Raw genomic sequence first — 21,741 nt, forward strand, 5'->3', positions numbered from 1 at the left:
TTCTCCATCAAGACCTCCCCTGATGCCCAAAAACCTTGGACTTTACTTCTACCAAATTGTACTGAAGTCAGCACAGTGCTTTGCATTCTATGTGCATAGGTCCTTTCCTACTTGCAAGGGCTATTGAGGGTAAATCCTTCACCCATCAACCCCCACCCTGGAAGGGTGCTTCTGATCCAGAGCACTTGTCCTTCGTGTCACGTGAACTCAAGGTGCAAGGGTTATATACATTTGCCACCTATAACCCACCGCTACATTTTTTATGACTGGAAATCCTCTCCTGAATTTTATACATTTCCTTTTAATACCTCACGTTCTTGCATAATGCTACACTTCAAAAGACTTGGGAATATCGTATTTATTGAATGAATGAGATGCAGGAATAAAAACAGATTAACAGTTATAACTAGAATCATCCTGAAAATAACTTACAATTTTTAAGAATTCTGTTCTCAATAAAAAGAACATTACAAATAAAGGGACTTAGTATATAAAATTGTCCTCAGTTTATTGTTCTAAACATCTTAAAAGTGTAGTTATCCAGGTACTCTACAATAATCATATTCTCCGTATTACATTTCATATCTAAAGGATATCTTAAAGGTCCCACAATTCTATACATATTTTATATGCAGTTATAATGGAACACACTCCAGTACCTAATTAAGATATAATTTTGATATAACTTTCCTGTTTAATAAGATTGTAATTTTTGATTTTATTTCTTCAATGTATCTGAATTTAAGAAATGAATAAATTCATCTCTATGGAAATTCAGTAGCATAGCTTATAGTTGTTCCTCTCCACACAGGGCGCAACGGCAACCTTGCTGTTTCTTTTGCTTTTGTCAGTTTTATTTTACGAGGCTGAGTTGCTAGTTCAACACTCAACCCAGCACAAATGGAAACTGTGCAAGGAGCTGGCCGGATTTGAACTTGCTTCAAAGTCTGGTGTGGATGCCGCTGCACCACAGGTTGGCTAGTGTAGGGTATACCACCTCCCAAACTCTGATACTGAACCAATACTGAAAACCAAATGGCCACAAAATTTTAAAAAAATCATATGTAAATGATAATCCCAGTTTGCAATTTGCATTAGAAATTATATAGTATGAAAAATTTCCACAATTTGTAAAAATTTGCCAGAAGTAATTACATATTGCATATACAGTGCATGTATAAAATGAAAATAAATCTAGTTTTTGTGAGGACTGTTTACAAATTATATAATGGGTAATACAAGATTCCAGTAACAATGATTCAATAACCAGTCAAAGAGAATGTATATGTAACTAAGATAGTGATAACTGAGCTTAGCCTAGCTTGGATTGAATTAATTTCCTAGGGATTTCTTTGTCTGCAGTGAAATCAGCAATTATCATTACAATGACACTTCTCAGATTTTTAACTACTAAGGTTTGATTTAATATTTTTACATGTAATTGTCCTCCACTTGAGGCCAAAAGACATGATGCCAGGATTAGCTGAGTCTTGAACATTCCCAGGTACCCAAAAGAACGAGCTCTGGAGTCTTGTCAAGATATGAGAAGAGGTTGTCAAACTCATGCTGGTCGACATGAGAAAAGCCCAGAGCACCAAATTCCACAAGTAAAATGATAATCCCTCTTTACACTCTCTGATACAATTCAGCTCTTGAGTCATCTCTGTGCAGACTTTCTACATGAAAGTCTGGCAGATGTGGTACCAAGATACTCTCAAGCTGGGACTTTATATTTAAATTAGCCCTCTACCGACTTCCATCAGAGCTCTCAGTCAACATGTGTGGGTGAAAGGGTGGAGTCATGTGATGGTGAGGGTGAGAATGAACTTGAGGTCATGGCGGAGTGTTGTTTAAAATGAAGCTTAGCCTATTTTTAGAATTGAACATAAACATATCAATAGTGATTTGCGTGCACATTCACAACCTTAAGACGTATCCAACTTGTAGTTCAATTATCTTTCTGTACTGTTAAATGATTGTAAATATTTTCCTCTTCACTTCAACAAATTTAAAATTAATCTTTAGATGTAGAAATGATATCGTTGCTTGCAACAGATCCCTGTGTTGATGATTTTACACTATGACATTAGGGATAAGGTTTATTTCTGAATACTGCATGGAAACACGCCATTCATCCCATCATGTCCATGACTATCATCAAGTACCTACCTACACAAACCCCATTTTGTGGCACTTGGCCCATAGTCTTCTACAGCTTGGCGATTCAGGCGCCTGTCCACACCCTTGAAATGTTATGGAAGTCTTTGACTCCAACAGCTAGCAACCACTCTCTTCCTCAGATGTTCTGCAAATCTCCTTCTTCTTATCTTAAACCTGTAGATACTTTTGCTACAGAGGAAAATTTCTGAGTATTCATTCAATCTAGGCTCCATTGTAATTTTATACAGTTCTATCGGGTCTTCCCTCAACCTACTCTATTCCAAGAAAACTAACTCCGTCTCTCCCCTTGGCTGAAATGCATCATCTCATACCCAGCCAAAGTTTTATATAGTTGTCCCATAATGTCCTTGCTCTTATATACTATGCCCCAGCTAATAAAGGCAGGTATCATGTATGTTTTCTTAATCACCTCATCTAACTATACTGTGAATTTTACAGATCTAGGGACTTGTAAACCAAGGTTCCCTTAATCTTCATACAGTCTTGAGACCTACCATTCATAATTATCAGAATTGAACTCTAAAGATGGTTTGTAGGTCCAACTGGATTCCAGAGCAAAGCAAGGTAAAATTGTTTTCATTAGATATCATGTGATGTGATAACCTAGTGAGCATCGACACATCGCATGATATGGAATGAAAACAGTATCACCATGTTGGTGCAAAGAAAATCAGTGGTCACGTAGACCTCAAAGCATGAACTGATTTGAATTTGAATTGATTTGATTAAGTCCAGATGGAGCCACTGTAAATTGTACATGCGAGAAAGCAACTTGAAGTTTCATCCAGTAGAAAATGGCTACTACCTGTTTGAAACCCAAACTAGATCTGTTGCTGTGGTTACAACTTAAAGTGTGAATGCACCCGTATAGAATATACCCAATGAAAACCATTCTGATTGTATTGCTGAAGCAGTCAGGGACTTTCTCAAGTAGACTACGTGAAGTTAGGCTGTACATGGGAGCTGAATAGTATGAATCTACGGTGCATGACAGTCCATTAATCTAATCGCAAACCTGGTTCATGCTTGGTTCTCACATCTATTGGGCTATCATACAGAAACAATAAAAGGGAACACAATGACCACGCTTAACTTCATTCAAATCATTAAATCTATAATTACTAAGTCTTGTCAATAAATGGTTTGCAGGATTCTACTGATGTGAGCATTACAAGTGGAACTGAAAATAACTTGAATTAAAGTAAGATATTATTTTTCTTGCACAGTAGCAATTTTCAGATACTTCCATCAGTTCCGATGTTCCTGTGTATCCATTCTCGGAACTTTGTGATCCGTGTATAAACTCCGGGGTGTCCATTCCGGCCACATCCTTGACCCCAGCTCACAATTCCTGCTTGAAACCATTTTCCAGACAGTTCTTCGCAGACCAATGGCCCTCCAGAGTCACCCTAGAGAGAATAAGAAAATTCTCAGAGATCTGCAGCTTTATCAAAGGATTCACCACACAATGGCTGCTCAGACAAGATTTCTTAAACCCCTGCTGTTTTTGTATTACTTTTCTAGAAGGTAATATTTGCTATCAATGAAAAAGACATTGCAGAGTGGGTGAATGATGTGTCGCTTTTTTCCTCCCTGAGGAAAGAGGGTTGAGAAGTAATCTAAATGAGACCTTAACAATTGTAAAATAATTTGATGGAGAGAAGATGGATGTTTCCACAGTGTGTACAGTTCTGCACACCACACTAATAGGAAAGATGTGACAGCATTGGAGAGGCTGCAGAGAAGATTCATCAGGATATTGCCTGGAATGGAGCATTTTATTTAAGAAGAGAGACTGGAAAGGCTAGATACTTTTTCACTGGAGAAGAAGAGATTAAGAGCAGATATGGTTGAGTCATTGAGTTAAGACCACAAGAATATAAAATATAGGAGCAGAAGTAGGCCATTTGGCCCATCAGCCCATGGGCTGATCCAATTCTTCCAGTCATCCCCACTCCCCTGCCTTCTCCCCATACCCTTTGATGCCCTGGCTAATCAAGAACCTATCTATCTCTGCCTTAAATGCACCCAATAACTTGGCCTCCACAGCCACTTGTGGCAACAAACTCCACAGATTTACCACCCTCTGACTAAAGTAATTTCTCCACATCTCTGTTCTAAATGGACATTCTTCAATCCTGAAGTTGTGCCCTCTTGTCCTAGACTCCCCTACCATTGGAGATAACTTTGCCATTTCTAATCTGTTCAGGCCTTTTAACATTTGGACTGTCTCTGTGAGATTCCCCCCCCCCCCCCCCCACCACATTCTCGTGAACTCCAGGGAATACAGCCCAAGAGCTGCCAGATGTTCCTCATGTGGTAAACCCTTCATTCCTGGAACCATTCTCTTGAATCCGCTCTGAACTCTCTCCAATGAAAGTATATCCTTTCTAAAATAACAAGCCTAAAACTGCACACAATACTCCAAGTGTGGTCTCACGAGTGCCTTATAGAGCCTCAACATCACATCCCTGCTCTTATATTCTATACCTCTAGAAATTAATGCCAACATTGCATTCACCTTCTTCATCACCGACTCAACCTGGAAGTTAACCTTTAGGGTATCCTGCACATGGACTCCCAAATCCCTTTGCATCTCCGCATTTTGAATTCTCTCCCCATCTAAATAATAATCTGCCCCTTTATTTCTTCCATCAAAGTGCATGACCATACACTTTCCAACATTGTATTTCATTTGCCACTTTGCACATTCCCCTAAACTATCTAAGTCTCTCTCTGCAGGCTTTCTGTTTCCTCAACACTACCTACTCCTCCGCCTTACAGAGTCACAGAGCACCACTGCTCAGAAACAGACCCTAGCCCATGCCAGCCTGGTCTTCTGCCTAGTCCCATCTACCTGCACCTGCACCATTGTTCTCCATACCTCTCTCATCAATATACCCATCCAAATGTTAGAATTGAACCTGCGTCTACCACTTTCCTGGCAGCTCATTCCACACTTGTACCATCCTCTGTGTGAAGAAGTTGCCCCCCCCCCCAGGTTCCCTTTAAATATGTCACCTTTTACACTAAACCTATGACCTCTAATTCTAACCTCAGCCAGGGAAGAGATTGGGTGAATGCATGAGGGGGAAAACCCTGCATGTATTTGCCCTATCTATGTCCCTCATAATTTTGTATACCTCTATCAAATCTCCCCTCATTCTCCTGCACTCCAACAGAAGTCCTATTCTATTGAACCTTTCTCTATAACTCATGTTCCGAAGACCTGGAATCATCCTTGTAAATTTTCTCTGAACTCTTTCAAACTTAGTTTGTAGGTAGGTAATCAGAACTGCCCACAATAGTCCAAATTTGGACTCAATGTCTTTACACCTTTAGCATTGCATCCTGATTTCTGTACAGAGTGCCCAAATATATTCAGGCCAATGAATAAAGGCACTCTTTACTTGTGATGCCACTTCCGAGGAAATTATGGATCTGTATTTCAAGGTCCCTTTATTCCACCACAGACCACAGAGCCCTAACATTCACCGTGTAGATCTTGACCTGGATTGTTCTCTCAAAGTGTAACACCTCTTTCTTGTCTGCATGAAACAAAATTTATGTGTGTAGATGGATTAGACCCTTAATCTGAGGTGAATAAAACTAGAGGACATAGATATAGGTTAAGGGGTAATAGAGTCAGAAGGAAATTGAGGGCAATCATTTTCAGAGAGGGATAGTACCTGAAATGCACTGTCTGAGTGGTGGAAGCAGAGTCATTTAAGAGTGTCTAAATGAGCACCTAGATAATAGGCATGAATCTATAATATATATTATATTATTATATCTAATAATTTATCAATGATTTTTTAAACATGATCAATAACTGAACTGCCACAGCACTCTGGGTAGAGAGTCTCAAAGATTCGTGGATGATTGGGTTAATATTGATGAGTAGATGTGTGCACTAAATAGCCTGTTGCCATGTTGCCTGACTGTATCACTCTAGCAGGGAGAAGTATAGCTGGAAATAATTAAAGAAACATCCAACCGGAATTCAGAAAAATCTTCTATCACTGAGTTTTGAGCATGTGGAGTTGGTTATCAAGACTGCCTGAAGTGAATTGCATAGTTATGTTTACATAGTAAATATAGAAAAAGAGATGAGGAATATTGGAGAAAGATCAGTTTGAGCAACATTGACTGGAATGGCCAAAAGTCCTGATTCTGTATAATATCAATTCTGCAACTTCACATAAAATCACTTTTAAACTGACTTAATACTTCAGAAAATATGCAATTCATACTTATGCTGAGGAGTCCTAATTTTTTTTCATGTGTAACTGATCGGTATTCCCGAGTACTCATATCTTACAGATTAGATTTATAACTGAACGAGTATCAACAGGTTCGGGGCATTTAACCCCTTGAACTCCTCTGCCATTTGACAAGATCAATGTAGGTCTATCATTTTACTGCCTTACCTCATAACCGTTGGTTCTTCAATTATATCTAATAATTTATCAATGGTTTTTTAAACATGATCAATAACTGAACTGCCACAGCACTCTGGGTAGAGAGTCTCAAAGATTCATGCCCTCTGAATGTATAAAAGGTCTTCCCTTTATTTTATCTCTACATCAAGGTTCCTCAGTTAACAGAAATATCTTTCCTATGTTTACCCTGTCAAGTCATCACAGAATATATATTTTAATGAGGTTCCTTTTTTTCTAAACTCCAGAGAACAAAAGACTTAACTTACTCCATCTTTCACCATATGACAGACCCACCATCCCAAGAATCAAACATATTGCTGTGTCTCTATAGTAAATATGTCCTCTTTTAGATAAAGAGACAATTGTGTCATCTCTAGGCCCTATATAATTGTAGTAAGATTAATACTCAAATCCTCTTGCAATTTCCCACATTCATTACTTTTCAACAGACACATCTGTAACACATACTGCATTTCTTAATACTTGGTTGTGTAAATGATGGATAACAGGCAGAATAGCTATTTTGTAAAAAAAATTTTTTAACTCCCATTCTGTGGTAAGACCATAACATCTTTCTTGCTCTAATTTGACAGTTTCCTCCCAGTGTTTTCCAGTTTTGAATCCTTACCAACAATGAGATATACAGATAACTATCAGGAAAAACAATAACTGGCTTGTTTTCTTTCCTCAGCAAAAACATGAGGAAGGTCACAGATCAGACAAAGAAAAATATACACATTATGTCTGTCCTTATAGTATCCAAATTTTCATCAATGCATTACACAAAGACAGAATAATAAATTTAAAGTAATTAATTTTATGGCATCTTTCTGTTCATAGTTTAAAAATAAAATCGGTCCTGATTAATTGACTTCCCTTAAAGGCTCATAGATTCTGTGATGTGTGATGAGCAAACCAGGCTGAGATGGGGTCCAGAGTTGACCCCCCGGGAACTATGCTGCTAATGAGAGAGAGAGAGAAGAAGAGGGGGGAGGCACCCAGCACAGATGCTGATAATGAGAGAGAGAGAGTTAGTATTATGGCTTCTTCGCTAATTAGATAGATAGATAGATAGATAGATAGATAGATAGATAGATAGATAGATAGATACTTTATTCATCCCCATGGGGAAATTCAACTTTTTTTCCAATGTCCCATACACTTGTTGTAGCAAAACTAATTACATACAATACTTAACTCAGTAAAAAATATGATATGCATCTAAATCACTATCTCAAAAAGCATTAATAATAGCTTTTAAAAAGTTCTTAAGTCCTGGCGGTTGAATTGTAAAGCCTAATGGCATTGGGGAGTATTGACCTCTTCATCCTGTCTGAGGAGCATTGCATCGATAGTAACCTGTCGCTGAAACTGCTTCTCTGTCTCTGGATGGTGCTATGTAGAGGATGTTCAGAGTTTTCCATAATTGACCGTAGCCTACTCAGCGCCCTTCGCTCAGCTACCGATGTTAAACTCTCCAGTACTTTGCCCACGACAGAGCCCGCCTTCCTTACCAGCTTATTAAGACGTGAGGCGTCCCTCTTCTTAATGCTTCCTCCCCAACACGCCACCACAAAGAAGAGGGCGCTCTCCACAACTGACCTATAGAACATCTTCAGCATCTCACTACAGACATTGAATGACGCCAACCTTCTAAGGAAGTACAGTCGACTCTGTGCCTTCCTGCACAAGGCATCTGTGTTGGCAGTCCAGTCTAGCTACTTTGCTCCAAGGACACCCTCTTTGCCTGCTTGTGTGGATTCCTGCTGAGGCAGCAAGGCGGGTACCAGGTGATGGACAGCTGATGGATGGCTGGTACCCCGGCAGGGGAGATAAAAAGCAAGTCTGCTGAGACACAGGCAGACACACCACTGGACACTGAAAGAGCGTTGTGCACCCACAGAAAGGTGGGGGCTTGGAGGATCGATTTGGGGGAATCGATCAGAGGCTCACAGTGTGTGAAACCAGGCTGGTGGGGGCTGTGTGTGTGTGTCCACCCTCGCCTGGGTGACAGGCTCACCACTGAAGAACGGTCTGGCTGGGAACGGAGGGGTCATAATCGGTGACCACAACGGTACAACGGAACAAGAAGACAACGGAAGGTTTGCCTGCTGCAGCTGCTCATCTCTCACTTGCTCACTCTCTCTCTCTCTCTCTCTCTCTCTCTCTCTCTCTCTCTCTCTCTCTCTCTCTCTCTCTCTCCAGGGTCTCACCAATATTTTGACAATAGAGGAGGCCATGGATAGACATATCAGAATGCATTTTGACAATAGAGGAGGCCCGATACAGACTGGGAGACCGTTTTGCTAAACACCTACGCTCGGTCCACCAGAAAAAGCAGGATCTCCCAGTGGCCACACATTTTATTTCCACGTCCCATTCCCATTCTGATATGTCTATCCATGGCCTCCTCTATTCTCAAAATGAATCCAAACTCAGGTTGGAGGAACAACACCTTATATACCGGCTGGGTAGCCTCCAACCTGATGGCATGAACATTGACTTCTCTAACTTCTGTTAATGCCCCTCCTCCCCTTCTTACCCCATCCCTGACATATTTAGTTGTTTGCCTGTTCTCCATCTCCCTCTGGTGCTCCCCCCTCCTTTCTTTCTCCTGAGGCCTCCCGTCCCATGATCCTTTCCCTTCTCCAGCTCTGTATCACTTTCGCCAATCACCTTTCCAGCTCTTAGCTTCATCCCACCCCCTCCGGTCTTCTCCTATCATTTCGCATTTCCCCCTCCCCCCACTACTTTCAAATCTCTTACTATCTTTCCTTTCGGTTAGTCCTGATGAAGGGTCTCGGCCCGAAACGTCGACAGCACTTCTCCCTATAGACGCTGCCTGGCCTGCTGTGTTCCACCAGCATTTTGTGTAAACTGAACTCTGCATCATCATAAGACTATTCATTTACCCCTAGACTTTGATAGAGCTGGGTTTTGATTCCTATTTCTACACTTCTGTATGTATCATTGCTAACCTGTTTTATATATATATATATATATATATATATATACATTTTATAGTACTGTATTACTTAGTTCACTAATAAACACTTTTAGTTACAGTACCACCAGACTCCAACGTATCCTTCCATTTCTGCTGGTTTGGTAACCCCGTCACGGGGTATGTGACAATTCAAAGAGTAATACAGCATGGAAACAGGCCCTTAAATTCAGCTCATCCATGCTGACCAAGATGTTTATCTAAATTAATCTCATTGGCTTGCAATTTGTTCAAACCCTGCCAGTGCTTTTGTATCCATGTACCCATCCAAACATCTGTTAAGCATTCTAATTAAACCAGCCTCCACATCACATTCTATACATCCAACACCCTCTATGAAAAAACTTGCCCCTCAGATCTCTTTTAAGTCCTTTCCCTTTCATCGTTAACATATGTCCTCTACCTTTAGTCTCTTCTACCCTGGGAAAAGACTTACTATCCAGCCTCTCCTTAAAGCACAAACCTTCCAATTCACAAAATATTCTTATAAATCTTTTCCTGCACCATCTCTAGTTTAAACGCTTCCTTCCTGTAGTTTAGCAACCAGAATGGGGCACAGTACTCCAAACACAGCTGAACTAAAGATTTCTACAACTGTAAAATAAGACCATAAGGTACAAGGCAATTTGCATCGTCGAGTCTGGTCTGGCATTTCATCATGCCTGATCCATTTTCCCTCTTGGCTCCAATCTCCTGCCTTCTCCCCGTAACCCTTCATGCCCATACCTATCAAGAATCTATCTATTACCCTCCTACCATCTTTTATTGACTTTCCTCCATCATGTCCTGTTTAAGTCTAGAGAAAGTAAGAAGTCGGACATTGGATACATCCTTTAAATTTGAAGAAATCTGGCGACCTTTTATTCAATATTTCCCTATGATCTGATTTTTGTACTGATTCTCTTCCAGCTATTTTTTCAAAACCTTGGATTTGATCAGAGTCTCCCTTCTCTTGGTTTCTCTCTCAGGATGGACTGCCCAGTCCTTTTTTTACTGCTTAGAATAGTGGGGTTATTTTTCTCTTTTCCTTTTTATAAAAATTTCTAATAGTCCTCCCTTTCTTTATAATTTGATAAGAGGAGAATTATACATTCTATATCAAATTTATACCTTGTAGATCAACACTATGTGTGATTCTGATAATGTTTATTTTACCTTCTGTCTGTACTGCTATTGACATATATACCGGAGATACTCTCCTCTTGTTTCTATACACACCTTGTTTATAATAAAATCAATAAAAAGATTGAAAAAGAAAGGAATCTATGAACTGCAGTCTTAAATATACCCTATTACTTGGCCTCCACAGCTGCCTGGGGCAACGACTTCCACAGTTTCACCACTCTCTCCATTCTAACAGGACGCCCCTCTACTCTGAGGCTGTCCCCTCTGGTCTTAGACTCTCCCACCATAGGAAACATCCTCTCCACATCCACTCTATCAAGATCTTTCAACATTGATAGGTTTCAATGAGGCCACCCCTCATTCTGATTTCCAGTGTGTAGAGGCCCAAAGCCATCAAATGTTCCTCATATGACGTCTTTCAATCCTGGAATCATTTTCATGAACCTCCTTTGAACCCTCTCCAGTGCCAGCACATCCTTTCTTAGATAAGGGGCCCAAAACTGCTCACAATACACCAAGTGAGGCCTCACCTGTGCTTTATAAAGCTTCAACATTACATTCTTGCTTTCCTGTCAAAATGAATGCTAGCATTGCATTTGCCTTCCTCACCACAGACTTAACCTGCAAATTAACCTTTGAGGAATACTGGACAAAGACTCCTAAGTCCCTTTGTACCTCAGGTTTTTGAATTTTCGCTCCACTTAGAAAATAGTTTACACTTTTATTTCTTCTACTAAAATGCATGACCATACAGTTCCTGGTATGATATATTCCATCTGCCACTTGTTTGCCCATTCTTCTAATCTTCTTCTGTAGCCTCTCTGCTTCCTCAAAAATGCCTGCTCCTCCACTTATCTTCATATCATCTGAAAATTTGGCCACAAAGCTATCAATTCTATCATTCAACTTACTGACATATAATGTAAAAAGAATCGGTTCTATTACAGACCCTTGTGGAACACCACTAATCACTGGCAGCCAACCTGAAAAGGCTCCCTTTATTCTCACTCATTGCCTCCAGCCAATCAGCCAATGCTCTATCCATGTTAGCGTCTTTCTTGTGATACCATGGGCTGTTAACTTGTTAAGCAGCCTCATATGGTACCTTGTCAAAGGCCTTCTGAAAATCCAAGTACATAAAATCCACCGATTCTCCTTATCTATCTTGATGTAATTTTTCAAAGAATTCCAACAAATATGTCAGGCAAGATTTTCCCTTGACGAAACCATGCTGACTACAGCCTACTTTACTATGTGCCTCCAGATACCCCCAAACCACATCCTTAACAATTGACTCCAACATCTTCCTAAACACCGAGGTCAGAGTAACTGGCCCATAATTTCCTTTCTTCTGCCTCTCTCCCTTCTTGAAGAATGGAGTGACATTAGCCGTTTTCCATTCCTCCAGAACCATGCCAGTATCAATTGATTCTTGAAAGATGATTACTAATGCCTCCAAAATGTCTTCAGCCACTTCTTTCTCACTCCTGGGGTGTACACCATCTAGTCCAGGTGACTTATTTACCTTCAGACCTTTCAGTTTCCCAAGAACCTTCTCCTTAATGGTAACTTCACACTCTTCTGCCCTCTGACACTTACGAACTTTCAGCATACTGAAGGTGTCTTCTAGAATGAAGAATCCACCATTTCCTTGTCCCCCATTACTACCTCTCCAGCAACATTATCTAGTGGTCTAATATCTACTGTCGCATCTCTTTTACACTTTATATATCTGAAAAAACTTTTAGAACATGGAACAGAACAGTACAGCACAAGAACAGGCCATTCAGCCCACAATGCTGTGCCAAACCAGCTAAAAATCAAATCAAAAACATCTAAACATTAATCCCTCCTACCTACACCATGTCTATTTCCCTCCATCTTCCTTACATCCATGTGCCTATCCAAACATACCTTTAAAGTGTCCAATGTATTTGCATCTACCATCATACCAAACAGTACATTCCATGCATCCACGACTCTCTGAGTAAAAAAACACCCCTCACATCCCCCTTGAATCTACCCCCTCTCTCCTTCAATGCACGCCCTCTGGTACTAGACATTTCAACCCTGGGGAACAGATACTCTCTGTCCATTCTATCCATGCCTCTCATAGTCTTGTAAACCTCTACTTGATTTCCCCTCAGCCTCCGATGCTCCAAGAAAGCAACCCAAGTTTATCCAGCCTCTCGTGATAGCACATGTCCTCTAAACCAGGCAGCATCCTGGTAATCCTCTTCTGCACCCTCTCCAAAGACTCAACATCCATCCTTTATTGGGCCGACCAGAACTGTATGCCATTTTCCACGTGGCTAACCGGAGTTTCATAAAGTTGCAACATAACCTACTGACTTTTGAACAGAATGCCTCAACTAATAAAAACAAGCATTCCATAAGCCTTCTTAACTACCTTATCGACCCGTGTAGCCATTTTCAAGGAGCTATGAACCTCGATCCCAAGATCTCTCTGCTCAGCACACTATTAAGGATCTTGTCCTCACTGGTGCACAGTCTCCTTGCATTTGCTCTACCAAGGTGCAACACCTCACATTTATCTGGGTTAAACTCCACCTGCCATTTCTCAGCTCACATCTGCAACTGATCTACATAATGCTGTATTCTTTGACAGTCTTCTACACTATCCACAACTCTACCAATCTTGGTATCATCCACTCATTTACTACCCACCTATTTACATTTTCATCCAGGTCATTTATTTACATCACAAACAGCAGAGGTTCCAGCACAGATCCCTGTGGAACTCTAGCTTGAACAAGCCCCTTCAACCACTACCCTGTCTTCTACATGCAAGCGAGCTCTGAATCCAAACAGCCAATTTGCCACAGACCCCATGCATTGTAGTTTTCTAGATTAGCCTCAGGAGGGACTTTGTCAAACGTCTTACTAAAATCCATGTAGATGACATCCAGTGCCCTACCCTCATTAATCTCTCTCATCACCTGTCTTGTATCTTCTTTAATATTATTGGCCAGCTTACCTTTGTATTCCTTCTTTATGACTTTTTTTAGTTGCCTTCTGTTGGTTTTTAAAAGCTTCCCAATCCTCTAACTTCCCACTAATTTTTGCTCTATCATATGCCTTCACTTTGGATTTTATGTTGGCATTGACTTCACTTGTCAACTATAGTTGTGTCATCCTGCCTTAAGAATACTTCTTTCTCTTTAGGATATATATATCCTGTGCCTCCCAGAAATTCCAGCCATTGCTGCTCTGCTGTCATCCCTGCTCGTGTTCCTTTCCAATCAATTTGGCCAGCTCCTCTCTCATGTCTGTAATTCCCTTTACTCCACTGTAATGCTGATACATCTGACTTTAGCTTCTCCTTCTCAAATTTCAGGGTGAATTCATCATATTCTGATCACTTTCCCATAAGGGTTCCTTTACCTTAAGCTCTCTAATCAATTCTGGTTCATTGCATAATAGCCAATCCAGAACAGCTGATCCCCTAGAGAGCTCAACTATGAGCTGCTCTAAAAAGCCATCCTGTAGGCATTCTAGAAATTCTCCCTCTTTGGATCCAGCGTCAACCTGATTTTTCCAATCTACCTGAATATTGAAATCCCCCCATGACTATCATAACAGTGCCCTTTTAATGTGCATTTTCTATTTCCCATTGTAATTTTTAGACCATATATTTACTACTGTTTGGGGATCTGTACATAACTCCCAGCAGAGTCTTTTTACCCTTGCAGTTCCTTAGCTCTACTCAGAAGAATTCCACACCTTCCAATCCTGTGTCACCTCTTTCTAATGATTTGATTTGATTTTTTACCAACAGAGTCACGCCACCCCCTCTGCTTACCTGCCTGTCTTTCCGATGCAATGTTTATCCTTGGACATTAAGCTCCCAGTTATAATCTTCTTGCAGCCATGACTCAGTGATGCCCACAAGGTCATACATGGCAATTTGTACTTTTGCTGAAAGTGCATCGACCTTATTCTGTATACTCCACACTTTCAAATACAACACTTTCAGTCCTGTATTCACCCTTTTCTATTTTGTCCGCCTTTTACATTGCAACTCATCCTGTTGACTGTAATTTTTCCTCATCAGCCTCTCCTTGCTAGCAGTCTCACTACACACTGCCTCTCTTTGTAAACCAACCACGTCATATCCTCAGTGCTATCTTTCCAGCTCCCATCCCCCCTGTCAAATTAACTTAAACCCTCCCAAACAGCTCTAGCAAACCCACCCCACATGGATATTGATCCCCACATGGTTCAGGTGTAACCCGTCCTTTTTGGAACCTTTTTTCGAAGCTTCTCCAGAAGAGATCACGATGATCCATAAATCTGAACGCCCTGTCCCCTGCACCAGTTTCTCAGCCACACATTCATCTGCCAAATCATTGTATTCTTAACCTTAGCCCAACTCCTATACTCAATGCATCAGCCAATGAAAGCAAGTATACCATACTGTATACCTTTTTCATCAGCCTGTTTACCTTTCAGGGAACTATGGACATATGCCAATACGTTGTTGTTTAGGGACACTCCCCAAGACTCTGTCACCCACTCTCTATGTCCTGGTCTGGTTTAACCTGCCAAAATGTGTCATTTTGCATGTGTACGTGCTAAATTCCATCAGCCATTTCCTTGCCAATTTCCCTGTTTGATCTAGATCCTGTTGTACCCTTTGACAATCCCCAATTTGTCCATCATACACCCAATACTGGTGTCATCTACAAACCTTTTATTCACGCTCCCTGCATTCTCATCCAAATCAATATATGTCATGAACAATATAAGGCCCAGCACACCACTGGTTACAGGTCTCCAATCTGAGAAGTGATTCCCCACTTCCACCCCCGCCTCTCAATTCTGTATCTAATTTACTATCTCATCCTGGATCCTGCCATCATTAATCCTCTTGGACATTTCCTCAAAAAACTTCAGTCCAAGTTATGAGATATGACTTCCCACAAAGGCACGCTGAATATCACAAATGCAAATGCATACCATCCCTCAAAATCGGTTCCTGTAACTTTCCCATCACTGATGTTAGGCCTACAGTTCCCTGGCTTAACCCTGAAACCTTTGTTAAATGAAAGCACAACATTAACCATCCTCTAGCCTTCTGAAACCTCAACCCATGGTTGATGATCCAAGGAGTCTCTGCCACTTGCTTCTCACAATGTCCTGGTCAGGTCCTGGGACTTGCCAATCTTCATGCACTGACTGTCAGTCATTATGTTTCAGGATATCATTGATCTCTTCCCTGAACTAATTGTCCTCCTCCGTTGCCAATAAATGTTTGAACATAGAACATAAACAGTAAAGCACAATTCAGACTCTTCTGCCCCCGATGTGGTGCCGACCTTTTAATCTACAGCAAGATCAATCCAACCCTACCCCCCCCCCACATAGCCCGCCATTTATCTATCCGAGTCTCTTAAAGCCCCTTAAAGTATCTGCATCAACCACCAGCCCTGGCAATGTATTCTATACCATTACCACTTGGCGTTAAAAATCTACCTCTGACGTCCACCACCCCATGCTTCCTTCCAGTCACCTTAAAGTTATGCCCTCTTGTATTAGCCATTTCCATCCTGGGATACAGGCACGAGCTGTCCACTCAAGCTATGCCTCATCAGGTCACCACTCATTCTCCTTCACTCCAAAGAGAAAGCCCGAGCTTGTTCAACCCTTCCTCATAAGATGTGCTCTCCAATCCAGGCAGCATCCTGGTGAATCTCTTCTGCACCCTTCCTAAAGCTTTCGCATCCTCCCTATAATGAAGCAGCCTGAACTGAACACAATTATCCAGTTTGATCGAACCGGAGTTTTGTAGAGTGTGGTGCTTGAACTTAGTTCCCTGACTAATGAAGGCCAATGCTCCATATACCTTCTTAACCACACTATCAACTTGCATGGCGACTTTGAGGGACCTACGGACTTGGACCCCAAGATCCCTCTGTTCTTCCGCACTGCAAAGAATCCTGCCATTAACTTTGTTTCCACCATCATGTTTGACCTTCCAAAGTGTATCACTTTATACTCTGCCCAGACTGAACCCTGTCTGCAACTTCTCAGCCCAGCTCTGCATCTAGTCAATGTCCCATTGTAACCTATGACTTCACTCTACACAATCTACAGCACTACCAACTTACTGATCCACCTGGCCCTAACACACCTAGAAAGCAATGACACTTACGTCAGAACGCTTCTTCTGGAATTCAGTTCGGCATTCAGCACTGTAGTCCCACAGACCCTGGTGAACAAACACCTACTCATTGCTCTAAATACACCTCTGTGTAACTGGGTGTTGGACTTCCGAAGCAGCAGATAGTCAGGTGCACAACTGCTCCTGCCCCGCTTCATCCTCAACACAGGAGCCCCTCAAGGCTGTGTGCTGAGCTCATGGCTCACACACGACTGCACGGCCAAACACCTGAGTAATCACATTGCCAAGTTCACCTATGACACGACAATGGCGGGGCTCATCACCGTGAACAATGAAACGGCCTACAGAGAGGAGGCGGAAGAACTCAAGGCCTGGTGCCAGGCAATTAACCTCTTCCTCTTAATCAACGGGACAAAGGAGATGGTTTTGACTTCAGGAGAACTCACACCCCTCTTTACATCAGTGGCACAGCCGGGGAAATTGTGACGTTTCAAACTCCTGGTAATGCACATCTCCCAGAAACTTTCATATTGTAGTCCCAGAACACATTCTACACAATCAAGTAAGCTCATCAGCTCTACTTTGTGAGGAGGCTGAAGAGAGCTGGACTATGCACATCAATATCACCACATTCTACAGATGTACAGCAGAGACCATCCTAACAGGCTGCATCATTGCAGGGTACCAAAACTGCACTGTGGCAGACAGGAAGGCTCTACGTGGGTAGTCAAAACTGTCCAATGCATCACTGACACCAGCCTACCCTCCATCAGGATCTCATATACAGAAAGATGCCAGAAAAATGCCCGCAATGCCATGAAGGATCCCAGCCACTCTGCTCATGAACTGTTTGTCCCACTCCCATCAGGGAGGAAGCAACATAGCATCCATGCCAGGACCACCAGGCTCGAAAACAGTTACTTTTCTAACAGTAAGGCTGATCAACACCTCCACCCACTAACCCACCACCACTTTATCACTTCCTGTCAGTTGTCTCATGTACAGACACTTCTGTGCCTCGCGTCACCCCCATTTATAGATATACAATCATTCTATGTATGCAAGCTACTTTATGTATTTATATTAATCGTGTCTTTTTATTATTGTGTTCTCTATCTTATTGTGTTTTTTTGTGCTGCATTGGATCTGGAGTACAATTATTACATTCTCCTTTACACTTGTGTACTGGAAGTAACATTAAACAATCTTGAATCTTCCACTCCCTCATCCAAGTTATTTATAAAAACCAGAAAGAGCAGGTGTCCCAGGGCAAACCTCTAAGGTTTACTCCATTTACTAGCACCTTTTGCCTTCTGTGGGTAAGTTCATTCTGAATCCATGCAACCAGGTTTCCCTGGATCCCATGCTTCCGGTCTTTCTGGATGAATCTACCATGGAGAAGCTTATTAAATACTTTACTAAAATCTATACACACCACGTCCACTGTTCTACCCTCATCAATTCATTTAAGATCATGCTCATCTTCGATGGCCTCACAGGTTAACTACCACCACAATGATGCTTAAGACCGACTCTCTCCCTAGTTACCTTTGGCTCTTCATATATTTTAGGATTCTCCTTTATGTTAACTGCCAGGGAAATCTCATGTCCCCTTTTCAACTTCCTAAGTTTCTTCTTACGTGTACTCCTACATCCCTTATATTCATGAGGGCCTCACTTGATCTCAGCGGTCTGCACCTGACATACTGTATGCCTTCTTTCTCCTGACCAGGGCCTCAATGTATGTCATCTACCAGGGTTCCTTAATCCAGCCGGATCAAGGCACAGCATGCACAAATTAGGACATTATGTTGCAACTTTTCAGAACATTGGTTATGCCATATCTGGATTGTTGTGTATAGTCGAGTTTGCTACCCCAAAGGAAAAAATTGATTGTGCCGGAGAGAGCGTAGAGGAGATTTACCAGGATTTTGGCTAGATTGGAGGATTTTAGTACAGGAGAGATTGAATAGGCTGTGCTTGTTTTCCATAGAGTGTAAGAAGTTGAGTGATGGAAGTATAAAAAGTTATGAGAGTCATAGGGAACAAGAAAACAGAAGTTGTGGTGAGAGGAAGGAGGCTTAAAGGTACTCTAAGGGGCAAGTTATTTTTACACGGCGAGTGGCTGAAATCTAGAGTTCACTGCCAGAGGAAATGGTGGAACCAGCCACAGTCCCCGTATTTCACAGGCATTTAGGTAGATGCTTAGGTAGTCAAGGCAGAGATGAATTTAGTTCTAATGTCGGCAAATGATATTAATGTAAATAGGGGGAAAAGGTTAATATGCACAAGGTGGGCTGAAGGGCCTGTTTTTCTGCTGGATCACTCTATGAGGAGCGGCAGGTTTATCTGCCTGCTGAGTGGAGGATATACTGCCAATGAGGGCCATCATGACAGATGTTGTCAATAAGCAGCCTGCATATGTTTCCAACTCAGTCAAAGTGAACCTTACCAAATTTCAATTTTCAAATAATCCGTGGGAGTCCAGATGACAGATAACAAACCCCCACATCCTCCTCTGCAGGACCATAAGGTGAATGAGTGCATCCTTGATTGATTTATTGAAATGACTCACTAGTCTGTATTCAGGGGAGTGTAGCTCACACTGACATGTCAGAATGTGAACTCTTTGCTTAAGAGATTCTCACAGCTGTGCTCACCTTCTCCCAGCCGTGCTGATCCCCCACCATCTTGTTTTGCTCTTCATCTACATCCTCCCTCCCTTTTCCAATACCACTTCTTTTCTTAGCCTACCCTTGGAAAAATACCCCCCAATTCACATAGATCTGCATGCTTAATGTTACCATTGGCCCTCTATTTCTGCAGTGGCAACCTGCTCAAACCACAACCTCACCTCATCCTTTTATATGCTAGTTGCACTGAAGCCTTTAGTTTCCCCTCTCCTGCCTACATCTGTCCCTCTTGTTTGCTCTGTGTCTTTGAAGAAACTCTCTCAATCTTATAACTTTATTAAAGCTTTTGGTCAGCTGTATTTGTCTCAGTATCAAACTCTGATATCACTTATGTTTTGCAACATTAATGCCGATTATAAATTTAATTTGCTGTTACAAGATTATCAAAGCAACAGTTGTCAACTATACTAAATCAGTTTCTATTTGTATATCCTATTGCACACAGTACCTCACATGCATCAACTTCTCCAGTGATGTACCCTGCACATAACATTCGTGACGTTAGTATATTTCCCATGAAGTTGTTACATGTTGTTTGATTTATGATTCTTACTTCACCCTTTTGAAGGATTACTGGAAGGCGACCTGTGAAACAAACAAGAAATGGTTTTACTTGGCCATAATGAGCCTTTCTTTTCAAATATGGAAATCTGCCAGTAATGCTCTATATATGCAATGTGCATTAATTTTTCAGATCATAACAGTACTCACTGATATAGATTTAAACTCAAAGTATTTAATGTTCTTTACCTGTGTTCAGGAATCTCTTATTCATTCTAAGTTCAAATGCATCTTACATTTAGTAGTAATGATTTTGTTAAAGTATTAAGGTTATATATGTGCAGGACCATGTGTAAAAACCTTTCACTTAAAATGGTTGCTTACCTTTTCTATATATTTAAAGCTCTGAGCATAAATTATGCACGATCTGTACACTATAATAATTATTATCTGGCTTGCATTTCTGTTAATGTTAGCAACTTAAACTGATGTCATCTATCATGAGATAATGCAGGGAGCATTGTTATTCCCTGGTGATGCAATAACAATTTAGCAATCCACTTACTGAACAACCTTCATCATATTGTCACAATTTTAACGGTGAGCCAAATATGGTCATTTTCGTACAGGTAAATTGGGGAATTCTAAGCTTGCTACCAACTTGCTCAATTTTTACTCATTTTAGGGCCTTGAAATGTGCAACAGCTGTCAATAGAGATCATGGATCAGCATTCCTTAGAAGACTGTGCATGCCTTCCAAACATTTGAGAGGGGAAAGCCACACTTAGCCCCATTTTAACCTGGCATTGGCTAAGTTCTCCATTCTAGTGTAGTATAGGGCAACATTGTTTCACTCAGTTGGACACTGCCACACTATCAATGTCTTGTGGAAAAAATCCTTCCGTGGTGTAATTCCAGTGCATAATCACAAAATGTCTTATCATCAAAACTTGCCAAGAAGCAACAAGATCTTACTTGTCTGGCAGTGAGAAAGAGGCCCCATACATGCAATTGAAAAGAAGCTTTGTAAATGTAGACCATAAAACATAGGAACAGAATTAGATAATTCAGCCCATCGACTCTGCTGTATCATTCTATCGTGGCTGATTTATTTTTCCACTGAAACCCCATTCTCCTGCCCTCTCCCTCTAACCTTTGATATCTTTACTAATCAAGAATCTATCAACCTTCACTTTAAATATACCAATGACTTGGCCTCCATAGCAATGAATTCCACAGATTCACCACCCTCTGGCAAATGAAATTCCTCCCCATCTTGGTTCTAAAGGGACATCCTTCTATTCGGAATTTGTACCCTCTGGTCTAAGACTCCCCTATTATAGGAAACATCCTCTTCCATGTCCACTCTATCTAGGGCTTTTTGTAAAGTTTTTGTAAATTGGTAAAGTTTCAATGGACACCACCCCCACCTTCATTCTTCTAAACTCCAGCAAATACAGGCCTAGAGCCATCACCTGTTCCTCAGACGTTAATCCTTTCAATCTCAGGATCGTTCTTAAGAAACTTATTTGGACCACTTCCAATGTCAACACATCTTTTCTAGAATAAATGGCTCAAAACTGCTCACCACATTCCAAGTGCAGTTTTCTAAAGCCTCAGCATTACATCTTTGCTTTTATATTCTAGTCC

The 21,741-nt window shown here is 41.2% G+C and overlaps 1 protein-coding gene across 1 annotated transcript in view; it reads right to left on the reverse strand.

The window, feature by feature from the left end:
- Positions 1 to 3,416: 3,416 nt before the first annotated feature.
- Positions 3,417 to 21,741, reverse strand: part of LOC140727201 (suppressor of tumorigenicity 14 protein homolog) — a 47,446-nt gene continuing 29,121 nt past the window's right edge. Inside the window, exons 7-8 of the mRNA XM_073044468.1 lie at positions 20,039 to 20,175; positions 3,417 to 3,590 (exon numbers count right to left, since the gene is read on the reverse strand). Coding sequence (XP_072900569.1) covers positions 3,417 to 3,590; positions 20,039 to 20,175 — 311 coding nt within the window. The remainder of the gene's footprint in view (positions 3,591 to 20,038; positions 20,176 to 21,741) is intronic.

The sequence above is a fragment of the Hemitrygon akajei genome, chromosome 5 (assembly GCF_048418815.1).
Source record: "Hemitrygon akajei chromosome 5, sHemAka1.3, whole genome shotgun sequence".
In the NCBI taxonomy this organism is placed as follows: domain Eukaryota; kingdom Metazoa; phylum Chordata; class Chondrichthyes; order Myliobatiformes; family Dasyatidae; genus Hemitrygon; species Hemitrygon akajei.